General features: G+C 40.7%; 1 protein-coding gene across 3 annotated transcripts in view; it reads left to right on the forward strand.

Annotated features, from left to right (window-relative positions):
- The window catches only part of LOC306874655 (NLR family CARD domain-containing protein 3-like), an 85934-nt gene that overhangs the window by 4451 nt on the left and 68657 nt on the right, over positions 1 to 12826 (forward strand). For 2 of the 3 annotated variants that reach the window (XM_079424842.1, XM_079424841.1), the window contains exons 6-8: positions 1 to 879; positions 1874 to 1960; positions 6226 to 6399. The exon at positions 1 to 879 is cut by the window's left edge and continues 883 nt beyond it. The exons of the other annotated variant lie outside the window; for it this stretch is intronic. In XM_079424842.1, coding sequence (XP_079280968.1) covers positions 1 to 879; positions 1874 to 1960; positions 6226 to 6399 — 1140 coding nt within the window. The remainder of the gene's footprint in view (positions 880 to 1873; positions 1961 to 6225; positions 6400 to 12826) is intronic. 3 annotated transcript variants of the gene reach the window in all.

Below are 12826 nucleotides of genomic sequence, written 5' to 3' on the forward strand. Positions count from 1 at the left end.
GGGTAAAGCAGAGAGAGCAGAGATTCCCAAGACTCTCACACAAATGTTCACACACTTCCTGATCTTTCAGACCAAACTGAAGACGCAGAAGTATGATGGGAAATATGAACTTGATCCTGATCAGGCTAGAAAGACTATTCTGTCTCTGGGAAAACTGGCTTTTGAACAGCTGGAAAAAGGGAACCTGATCTTCTATGAAGAGGACCTGAAAGAGAGCAGCATTGATGTCAGAGAAGTGTCAGTGTACTCAGGAGTTTGTACCCAGATCTTCAGAGAGGAGTCTGGACTGCAGCTGGGGAAGGTGTACAGCTTTGTTCATCTGAGTATTCAGGAGTTTCTTGCTGCTTTATTCAAGCTGCTGTCCTTTTCTGAACAAAACACAGGACAGAGGAATGAGTTCAGATCAACAATGACCAGTTTACTGAAGAGAGAAGTGGACAAGGCCTTACAGAGTGAGAACGGACACTGGGACCTTTTCCTCCGGTTCCTTCTAGGTCTCTCACTAGAGTCTAATCAGACTCTCTTACAAGGCCTCCTGAGAAAGACAGTAAGCAGCTCTCAGATCAATCAGGAAACAGCTGAATACATCAAACAGAAGATCAGGGAGAATCCCTCTCCAGAGAAATCCATCAATCTGTTCCACTGTCTGAATGAACTGAATGATCGTTCACTGGAGCAGGAGGTACAAACATACCTGAGCAGAACAGATTACCGTCGTCTCTCTGGAGTCTCTCTGTCTGCTGCTCAGTGGTCTGCTCTGGTGTTTGTGCTGCTGAACTCAGAAGAAGAGCTGGATGAGTTTGATCTGAGTAAATATGATTCATCAGAAGAATGTCTCCTGAGGCTGCTGCCAGTGATCAAAGCATCTAGAAAGATTGAGTGAGTATTTTACAGTGTCTTTGTTTTATTGACTTTATTGTGAACAGTAGGCCTGTGTTTCTCTACACTGTTTCTGTATATTTTGAGGTCTTTCTTATTTGACACACTCAGCTAACATCACAGAGCGCTCTACTAATGACCTGAAGTGTTGAATCAAGTGTGTTTGATAAGAGAGATTCATCCAAACTGTGCAAAGATGAGCTGCCTCCAGGAACAGGGTTGTTACTCTGATATTACAAATACTGGATTAGAATAAAAAAAAAAATTTTCTGTGTGTGTGTGTGTGTGTGTGTGTGTGTGTGCGTGTGGAAAGCCATATAAACAGAGGAGCTCATAAGTTTTTCAGCCTGGTTCATATGAGAACATGGAGATTTGGTTTGGTCCTCACACAGGCCACGGCATGCAGTGTGGCCCATAAAATATAACTATAAAAAAATAAATTAATAGTAGTGATAATAATATTGCACTTTATTTAGTTTTTATTTAAATTAAATAATAAACTAAATAATCAAGTGTGATAATACTATTTTATTTTAAAAAGGGAGTATTACATACACACACAATTATTTTATATTAAAGTTAAAAATAAAATGCTAATATTTTGACACATTGTTATTTTTAATTGTAATTTTCATCATTTTCAAAGGTGAAATCAGCGAGCTTTTATTTTGTCGGGTTGCCGGCAAGTAAGTTTATGCGCTTCCGGGTTTAGAGCCGCTGATTGAAGAGCGTCAGTGAATGAAATGTCAGTTTTGCTTTGAATTTGAAAACGGCAGCGGCTAGATTATGCTTTCATGAACATTTCTCCATTGTAAATCTATGGGATTTTTTTGTCTGTTTTTTCATCCGCTGTGTGAACATCGTAGGTCCAATCACTTAGAAAAGATACAGCTCTCCTCTCCTCAATGATCCGGTCGATTTGACACCTCATTCATGGGTCTGTGACAAACAGTGAATGAACTTAATCTTTATTTTTCCTGTATTTTCTCTGCAGTCTTTCCTGGTGCAGGATTACAGAGAAAGGCTGGTCTGCTCTGAGTTCAGCTCTGGAGGATCCACGCTGTAAACTACAGAAACTACAGTAAGTTATTATATTATTAAACACAAAAACTGTGAAAATACTGCCAAACAAAAACACTTCATGTTAAAGCGATAGTTCACCCAAAAATTAAAACTCTGTCTTCACTTTAATTATCTTCAAGTCATTTCCAAACAGCATGACAAACACAATGATTGAACTGAATGTGCTCAAGACTAATGTATGTTTATCTCGGCTGGATAAAAGAAGCCAGGGTCACACTAGTAGCCTAAAGTTTTGATGGATGATGATTGTCATCAAGGTAAAGATGATTACAGTCACATACAGGATGGTGCATTAGGTGTGTGTTGTGTCTGTTATTTGATGCACAAACGAACCGTGTGTATTTGTGCTCTCGGTGCACTGATCACTATAATATCATATTTCTGCTTGAACACAGCTCAGGATATTCACCTAGTTGAATACACAGAGTTTTATAACGGATGCTCGTGTGTTTTGGAGAAGTTTGTGAGGATCAGTGGTGTTCATGTACATACGGGCATCAGACGCTCAAACAGCTTGTTCTGACAGAGGAAATATTCACTGATGCTGTCGAGCTGCCTTCAGATCGCTGAGTTCAGAGATACATACTTTTACATACTTTGTAGATATTATATACAACTTTAGTGACATTTTTGTGAAGTATGTTCATGGGATGCTTAAATCTTTCTTGAATTTGCTTTGTTTAAAATAATGACATGAAAATACGAAGGTTTTAGTGAATAGAAAAGTTTGGGCTTGCAGTATTGATTTGGAGAAGAGGGGGTCTTGGAGTGAAAAAAGGTTGAGGACCACTGCTTTAGGGAAATGCAGGCACGGTTTTATGGGGTACTAAGAATTGAACATTATTTTATTATTATTTAAATAAAATAAAATTTAACTTAATTCAATATAAAGATACATCCCAACCAGCTTTTTTATTTAGGCCTATTTATTTGATATGCATTGTATTATTTATTTATTTTCCACTTGGTAGATCTCGGTAAGTTTCTCATTTGAAAAGTATATCCCCGCTCAAAAAAGTGTGGGCACCCCTGGGATATACACTTATTGTTCCTTCACATGCTATCGGAGTAATCGGGAAATTGGATGTGAACGGCCTTTCAAGTCATATTTACTGGGAAATAATTAATAAAAAATAATTTTGATACCAGAGTTTCTGAGTTGGGCGGGTCATAAACTTTAAACATGGTGGAGGGGACAACCATTGCTGCTGTCTGTTCTCTACTGTTTCCTCTGTCAGGTTTGCACCTCTCTCTCTTAGATTCATCTCTGAGCAATTGATGTTATGTATTTATTATCTCTGACTCTGAATTGGATTCTTATTCTTTAATTATGTAATTAACATGATACATTCTTACCTGACAAATAAACTGTTATTTATTCTTCGCTCTTCTGAAATCATAATGACTAGTAGATCTTGTGGAGTCTGATGTTTCCTCAAATCTGTGTCCAGGACAGAACAGACTAAAGGCTCATGGATGAATGGAGCAGTAGCACGTCATCGGAGACCTTTTGATTTCTGTCTATCACTGATTAGCAAGTTGTACTGAAGTGACCAGAACTACTCTTTCTGTTCTGATCAAGCAGTAGGCGGCCGACTTAAAGGTGCAGTGTGTAGATTTTAGCAGCATGTAGCGGTTGAGTTTGTGAATTGCAAGCAACGGCTCAGTCTCCCGCTCACCGCTGCCTTTAGAGAAGCTACGGAGGCCGATAAAGGGCTAAGATGTCGTAGTCTGAGACAGCAGAGAGTAGCCAGCAATGAGGTTTCTTTACAGAGGGAAATTAAGGAATATATTTACTTAATTATTCAACAAATCGATATGTTATTGCAAATATTATTGCAAACAGGGTTCGGCTAATGTATGTTTCTGTTGATGTGTGTGTGTCTGTGTGTGAGAGAGAGAGAGAGAGAGTGTGTGTGTGTCTGTGAGTGTGTGTGTGTGTGTGTCTGTGAGTGTGTGTGTGTGTGTGTGTGTGTGTGTCTGTGAGAGTGTGTGCGTGTCTGCCCGTGTGTCTGTGAGAGTGTGTGTGTGTGTGTGTGTGTCTGTGAGAGTGTGTGTGTGTGTGTCTGTGAGAGTGTGTGCGTGTGTGTCTGTGAGAGTGTGTGCGTGTGTCTGTGAGAGTGTGTGCGTGTGTCTGTGAGTGTGTGTGTGTGTCTGTGAGAGTGTGTGCGTGTCTGCTCGCGTGTCTGTGAGTGTGTGTGTGTGTGTGTGTCTGTGAGAGTGTGTGCGTGTCTGCCCGTGTGTGTGTGTGTCTGTGAGAGTGTGTGTCTATGAGAGTGTGTGCGTGTCTGCCCATGTGTCTGTGAGTGTGTGTGTGTGTGTGTGTGTCTGTGAGAGTGTGTGCGTGTCTGCCCTTGTGTCTGTGTGTGCGTGTGTCTGTGAGAGTGTGTGCGTGTGTCTGTGAGAGTGTGTGCGTGTGTCTGTGAGAGTGTGTGCGTGTGTCTGTGAGAGTGTGCGTGTGTCTGTGAGAGTGTGTGTGTGTGTCTGTGAGAGTGTGTGTGTGTGTGTGTCTGTGAGAGTGTGTGTGTGTGTGTCTGTGTGTGTGTGTGTGTGTCTGTGAGAGTGTGTGTGTGTGTCTGTGAGAGTGTGTGCGTGTGTGTGTGTGTGTCTGTGAGAGTGTGTGCGTGTCTGCCCGTGTGTCTGTGAGTGTGTGTGTGTGTGTGTGTGAGAGTGTGTGCGTGTCTGCCCGTGTGTCTGTGAGTGTGTGTGTCTGTGAGAGTGTGTGTGTGTGTGTGTCTGTGAGAGTGTGTGTGTGTGTGTCTGTGAGAGTGTATGTGTGTGTCTGCCTGTGTGTGTGTGTCTGTGAGAGTGTGTGTGTGTGTGTGTCTGTGAGAGTGTGTGCGTGTGTGTGTGTGTCTGTGAGAGTGTGTGCGTGTCTGCCCGTGTGTCTGTGTGTGTGTGTGTCTGTGAGAGTGTGTGCGTGTCTGCCCTTGTGTCTGTGTGTGTGTGTGTCTGTGAGAGTGTGTGCGTGTGTCTGTGAGAGTGTGTGCGTGTGTCTGTGAGAGTGTGTGTGTGTCTGTGAGAGTGTGTGTGTGTCTGTGAGAGTGTGTGTGTGTCTGTGAGAGTGTGTGTGTGTCTGTGAGTGTGTGTGTGTCTGTGAGTGTGTGTGTGTGTGTGTGTGTGTGTGTGTGTCTGTGAGTGTGTGTGTGTGTGTGTGTCTGTGAGAGTGTGTGTGTGTGTGTGTGCGTGTGTCTGTGAGAGTGTGTGCGTGTGTGTCTGCCTGTGTGTGTGTGTGTGTCTGTGAGAGTGTGTGTGTGTGTCTGTGAGAGTGTGTGAGAGTGTGTGCGTGTCTGCCCGTGTGTGTGTCTGTGAGAGTGTGTGTGTGTGTGTGTGCGTGTGTCTGTGAGAGTGTGTGCGTGTGTGTCTGCCTGTGTGTGTGTGTGTGTCTGTGAGAGTGTGTGTGTGTGTCTGTGAGAGTGTGTGAGAGTGTGTGCGTGTCTGCCCGTGTGTCTGTGAGTGTGTGTGTGTGTGTGTGTGAGAGTGTGTGTGTGTGTGTGTGTCTGTGAGAGCGTGTGCGTGTCTGCCCGTGTGTCTGTGAGTGTGTGTGTGTGTCTGTGAGAGTGTGTGTGTGTCTGTGAGAGTGTGTGTGTGTGTGTGTGTGTGCGTGTGTCTGTGAGAGTGTGTGCGTGTGTGTCTGCCTGTGTGTGTGTGTGTGTCTGTGAGAGTGTGTGTGTGTGTCTGTGAGAGTGTGTGAGAGTGTGTGCGTGTCTGCCCGTGTGTCTGTGAGTGTGTGTGTGTGTGTGTGTGTGTGTGTGTGTGTGTGTGTGAGAGTGTGTGTGTGTGTGTGTGTCTGTGAGAGCGTGTGCGTGTCTGCCCGTGTGTCTGTGAGTGTGTGTGTGTGTCTGTGAGAGTGTGTGTGTGTCTGTGAGAGTGTGTGTGTGTGTGTGTGTCTGTGAGTGTGTGTGTGTCTGTGAGTGTGTGTGTGTCTGTGAGAGTGTGTGCGTGTGTGTGTGTGTGTGTGTGTCTGCCTGTGTGTGTGTGTCTGTGAGAGTGTGTGCGTGTGTGTATGTGTCTGCCCGTGTGTGTGTGTGAGAAAGTGACAGTTGAGATTCAAATTCATGAACATTCCGTCATTGTAAGTCTATGGGATTTTTTTTGTCTGTTTTTTCGTCCGCTGTGTGAACATCGTAGGTCTGATGACTTAGAAAAGATACAGCACTCTTCTCCTCAATGAGCCGGTTGATTTGACACCTCATTCATGGGTCTGTGACAAAACAGTGAATGAACTTAACTCATCTTTAGTTTTTCTCTTTCTCTCTGCAGGCTGTTTGACTGCAGTATTGGAGAGGAAGGCTGTGCTGCTCTGAGTTCAGCTCTGAGATCAAACCCCTCACACCTGACTGAACTGGATCTGAGCGATAATAAACCAGGAGATTCAGGAGTGAAGCTGCTCTCTGCTCTACTGGAGGATCCACGCTGTAAACTACAGAAACTACAGTAAGTGTTATTATATTATTAAACACAAAAACTGTGTGAAAATACTGCCAAACAAAAACATTTCATGTTAAAGCGATAGTTCACCCAAAAATTAAAACTCTGTCGTCACTTTAATTATCTTCAAATAATTTCAAAACAGCATGACTGTCTTCTCTGAACATAAGAGAAGATATTTAGAGAAATGTTTTTTATCCACACAATGGAAAGCAATAGGGCTGTAACGTCCCAGTCGATTAGTCGATTAATTGGTCGATATGGTCTGGTTCGACCAAAAATCTGATTGGTCGATTTTTTGCCGCGCTCATTTCATCAGTTTGGCCGCGCTCATTTCATCAGGTGGAAAGCACTAATTGCTAATGGGGGTGTTTTCAGAGCACCCCTGTTTCACAGGTAACAGTCTGTTTTCAGAACACCCCCATTGTTTTCATTTTTTTTGGATTAGCCCAACCCACTGGAGAAGAGAGACAGATAAGTAGGCTTTAGAAGGTTTGATGCTGAATATTATTTATTTAATAATAAGCTAGTGTAAAAACAAGAAGCTGTCTCCTTCCAAAGAACCAGTGTTAATTTCGTTAACGAAGAGGACGACGAAAAATATTCGTTAACGAACCTTTTTTCTGTGACTAAGACGAGAAGTTGACGAGATAAAATTAATATCTGATGATAAAAACTATGACGAAATGTATGCGCGTCTTCGTTAACGAGACGAGACGGGACTAAAATGTTATTTGAGGACTACCGGACATTCAAAATGCATCCTATAGGCTAAGTTGACTGTCTTGTCTTTTAAAATGTGCGTCCCTGTCACTGGATCGCAATCAGATGAGGGGCGTTTGTATATCTAGTCTCAGTATGGCAGCCGCAGTGGGCGGATACGCTACCAAAACGCAAACTAGCGATCTGAAACAATGGCCTCAGCAACTGAATGGTTATAGGGATAGGGTGACCAGACATCCCGTTTTTCCCCGGAGTCACAATTCGTTGTTGATTAACTTAAAGTTAGCGGAATCACTCTGATAGAAGTGCTCCACTTTCTCAGTTCTCACACAGCGCGCGATCAGTTCTCAGTTCTCATAATATTGCGCAATTGCGCTGTGCCCACTGTTTGTGTTAGTTTTGAGCCTAAGATGCTTTATTTTTCAGTTATGCACTTTATTTGGTTTCTGCTCTTGTTTGTTTAATAAATATTATTTTTTTATTAAAGTGGACGCGCCTTTTGTGTTTATTAAGAGTAAAAGCTTTAAGTCTATTCGTGTCTCAGCCGCGAAGCTGAGCTCTTATGTTCAGCCTCGCTCTGTGCGAGCTGCGCAGAGCGGCTGAAATGATAGTGTCTGACAGTTATACTTATAACATATGACAAAAATAATTTTCTAAATTATGTTGCACATTCCTCAAAAGTTCTTGTGATATCACTAGTTGACAACATAGTACTGTTTTCAGAAATCACAGGCTATGATATTGCGCAGGTGCACGTGATGCACCGCTGTCAGAGACGACAGACTCGTGTGTCAGACTCATTTCAGTGCAAAATAATTAGGTCAAAAACGATTTAATATACTGCAAATAGCCTATTAGTTTTTTATGTTTATTTATAATTAATTTAGGCAGACAACAAGGCTACCAAGTACTGAGCACAGTGCGTATCTAATTAATGTAACGTACGTTTTTTTTCTCTCCACAACGTCATTTTTAGTCGATTTTTAGTCGAAAGTTTCAGGACTTCAGTCGACCAAGATTTTCTTTGGTTGATTACAGCCCTAGAAAGCAATAATACCCAAACTTTGGTTACACTAAAAATTTCAGGCCTCCTCAACTCTCCAACAAATTTTCTAGTGACTGATTACATCTACATTTCTCCATCGGCCCAATTGTATTTCTGCTAACTGAATTTGATCAATTGTGGCAACAGTCTGTTATCTGTTGAAATTAAACAACTGCTAACTGTCCAAAAATGAACCCTCTGGGGTCTGAGGTCATTTTGGGACCCTTGAGATGTTGACATGCCCTGATATTTGTGCTTATTTCAGCTTCTTATAACATACTATTGACCAACATGTAATTTTTTTTGTATTCAGCACAAACTGTGCTACAATATTATGTGACCAATATGGATGTACATGTCTGCATTTCTTAGAAAAAAAATATTATGCGTGGTTTGTAAGTTTTGAAAAAATAAATGTAGCTGAAATAAGGCCATAAAAGCCACACTAAATCGTCCTGAATAAGACTTTTGTGTAATCAGTCTTGTAGGCTAGAATATTTACTTCACAATTATGTGAAAATCATTCTGCTTACTCATTCACAGAAAACAATATATTGATTTAAATTTTTTAAGACATGTTTTGTGATTGAAAGCCAATATGCGAGGGAGTGGTAATGGTCTTGAATATTAAGTGATTTCACCTGAGAGACAAAGGGCCCTCCCCTAAAGCTGCTAATGGCCCATCAGTGTGACTGTCACTTTGAGGCAAGGTGAAATGCTGTGAGGCAACCTGAAGAAACAATTTCAGAGGGCTCCAAGATTTTAGTCTATTTTATTGTAATTGCTCTATGTTTAGGAACTAAATGTCTTGCATAGTATAAGTCAACTGACATACTTTACAAAATTAAGAAGTTTTAAGAAGGGGTACAGAAGACTGTGCTAAAGAGACATTCAAGGCAAAACAGTGCAAACCGGGACAATGCAAGAAGAAGTAATTGTGTCCAGTATACATAAGGACATATATAAGGAAAGATGAGAGCATTACAAAAGGCAGATGGTTTGTTAGGCCTCTCTCCCACCTATGTGTAACCTACTCACTCACATGGTATTGCACATAAATACATGTTGTTTCATGTGTAAATCCAAGTATATGTTCTAAGTTTTATGTAGTGTTACAAAAGACAGTGCAAAAGAGACATATATAGACTCATGGGAGAATGCGAGTCAGCAGACGTCAGTTGAGCTCCAGTTTCCCGTGCCGGCCGGAATCACAGAGTCTGTGGAATCATATCAACATCCGTCTCTGTTTTCCATGACAGAGTGGACTGCCTGGAGATTACTTGCTTGTTTGCCTTGGCTCTCTTCGAAACAGGTGCTTGAATATTTTCCTTGGCAAATCTGTAAAAAAAAGGAAGTTAGTAATATATTATCACAACAGTTTGTGTAGTGTCACACAAGTACATGTTTACGATGTAAACTCAATTACATCTGTAAAATATCATGTCTGTGCACTTACTCAGTATGATTCTCGATCGCACTGAAACCTGAACGACACCTGCGTTTCCCTTTGCGAGGTGCTGATGCAGGTGAGCATGATGCAGCCACATGCCTAAAAAAAGTTAGCAAAATCCAAAGCAAACCGATGGCCAACTGATGGATACAATGTGTGTCTATATCTGCTGATGGCCAATTACACGGACAAATATCTGTTGATGGGCTGTAAACCACGCGTATTTACAGCTTTTCAAACATTTACACCCGAGAAATTTGCGAACGCCAGCCACCGGACATATACTAGCACGTAGAAAACATTTACACCTAAGAACAGATATTTGTAAACAAGTTATGTTGAAACTACCCCACACTGAGCGAAATGCATTAGAAACAACACAAAGATATTCAGAGCAGATATTCCACAACATCTATACATTAGGCACGATAGTATTGTAGCATGACAGTGTTATAAGCTAGCCCAAACTGAACGGAATATATTACAAATTCATTTAGAGTATCACATATTACAAACCCAGAAAAGTGCTTATATAGATTCAATTATTAATATTAATTATTTAACCTTACTTTAAAGCGATAGTTCACCCAAAAATTAAAACTGTCTTCACTTTAATTATCTTCAAGTCATTTCCAAACAGTGTGACTTTATTCTGTGAAACATAAGAGAAGATATTTAGAGAAATGTTGTTGTCCACACAATGGAAAGCATTGATACCCAAACTTTGGTTGCCAACAATGTCCAAAATATGATCTATTGTGTTTGACAGAAGAAAGAAGGTCATACAGGTCAGGAACGACATGCAGGGAAGTACATTATGACACTTTATATTTTTGGGTGAGCGTTTAAGAATCAAAATGTAAATGATCAAACACAATGATTATACTGAATGTGCTCAAGACTAATGTATGTTTATATAAACCAGGGGTGCCCAACAGGTCGATCGTGAAGGCAATGCTGGTAGATCACGCTTTAGGTCACTGGTTCTCAGCCGGGGGGCGCGAGATAACTTAAAACTAAAATATAATATATTCACTAATGTTATGACTAATATGTTAAATAATGTAAATATATATATATATATATAAATAAAAGCACCACCTCTCTAGGTATTCTGTGATATTCTGTGTTTCGGAGCAGCAGACCGTTTCTCATCTGTGTGAAATACAGACTGAACAGCGGCTCAAAACCTCTGGATGAGCAGATGATACACAATACAGCTCTCGGCTGGATAAAAGAAGCCAGGGTCACACTAGTAGCCTAAAGTTTTGATGGATGATGATTGTCATCAAGGTAAAGATGATTACAGTCACATACAGGATGGTGCATTAGGTGTGTGTTGTGTCTGTTATTTGATGCACAAACGAACCGTGTGTATTTGTGCTCTCGGTGCACTGATCACTATAATATCATATTTCTGCTTGAACACAGCTCAGGATATTCACCTAGTTGAATACACAGAGTTTAATAACGGATGCTCGTGTGTTTTGGAGAAGTTTGTGAGGATCAGTGGTGTTCATGTACATACGGGCATCAGACGCTCAAACAGCTTGTTCTGACAGAGGAAATATTCACTGATGGTGTCGAGCTGCCTTCAGATCGCTGAGTTCAGAGATACATACTTTTACATACTTTGTAGATATTCTATACAACTTTAGTGACATTTTTGTGACGTATGTTCATGGGATGATTAAATCTTTCTTGAATTTGCTTTGTTTAAAAAAAGAGAGTGTGTGTGTGTCTGTGAGAGTGTGTGCGTGTGTATGTGTGTGTGTCTGCGTGTGTGTGTGTGTGTGTGTGTGTGTGAGGAAATATTCACTGATGCTGCCGAGCTAAAAATAATTAAAATAAAATAAATTAAAGTAAAATAATGACATGAAAATACGAAGGTTTTAGTGAATAGAAAAGTTTGGGCTTGCAGTATTGATTTGGAGAAGAGGGGGTCTTGGAGTGAAAAAAGGTTGAGGACCACTGCTTTAGGGAAATGCAGGCACGGTTTTATGGGGTACTAAGAATTGAACATTATTTTATTATTATTTAAATAAAAATTTAACTCGATGCAAGATAAAGATACATCCCAACCAGCTTTTTTATTTAGGCCTATTTATTTTATATGCATTGTATTATTTATTTATTTTCCACTTGGTAGATCTCGGTAAGTTTCTCATTTGAAAAGTATATCCCCGCTCAAAAAAGTGTGGGCACCCCTGGGATATACACATATTGTGCCTTCACATGCTATCGGAGTAATCGGGAAATTGGATGTGAACGGCCTTTCAAGTCATATTTACTGGGAAATTCAGAAATAATTTTGATACCAGAGTTGGGCGGGTCATAATCTTTAAACATGGTGGAGGGGACAACCATTGCTGCTGTCTGTTCTCACAACAACTACATACCTTTGTCTGGTCGCTTAAGTACTGTATTTATAGGCTAGATATGAACGATCATTCAAAGCATATTTTATGTTTTATAAGCAGTGAAATAAACATGTATTTGACTGAAATCCCAGGATTGTCAGAAAACTGCATGTACAGCACGGTGAATGTTTATATGATTGTCAACCAATGGGATGCTACATTTTATTCTTTCTGACATTAAAGCACTTGAACACAACAAGCTCGTAATCATGACTTCATACGTGGGAAATAAGAAATTTCCGATAGCACGAGAAGGCAGCATTATAGACCAATGGACAACAAAGTTGAAGAGTATTTATATCAGAGTAAACAGCACTCATAAATGCTACTGTTTCCTCTGTCAGGTTTGCACCTCTCTCTCTTAGATTCATCTCTGAGCAATTGATGTTATGTATTTATTATCTCTGACTCTGAATTGGATTCTTATTCTTTAATTATGTAATTAACATGATACATTCTTAGCTGACAAATAAACTGTTATTTATTCTTCGCTCTTCTGAAATCATAATGACTAGTAGATCATGTGGAGGCTGATGTTTCCTCAAATCTGTGTCCAGGACAGAACAGACTAAAGGCTCATGGATGAATGGAGCAGTAGCACGTCATCAGAGACCTTTTGATTTCTGTCTATCACTGATTAGCAAGTTGTACTGAAGTGACCAGAACTACACTTTCTGTTCTGATCAAGCAGTAGGTGGCCGACTTAAAGGTGCAGTGTGTAGATTTTAGCAGCATGTAGCGGTTGAGTTTGTGAATTGCAAGCAACGGCTCAGTCCCCCGCTCACCGCTGCCTTT

The sequence above is a fragment of the Barbus barbus genome (assembly GCF_936440315.1).
Source record: "Barbus barbus genome assembly, chromosome: 9".
NCBI classification, from domain to species: Eukaryota; Metazoa; Chordata; class Actinopteri; order Cypriniformes; family Cyprinidae; genus Barbus; species Barbus barbus.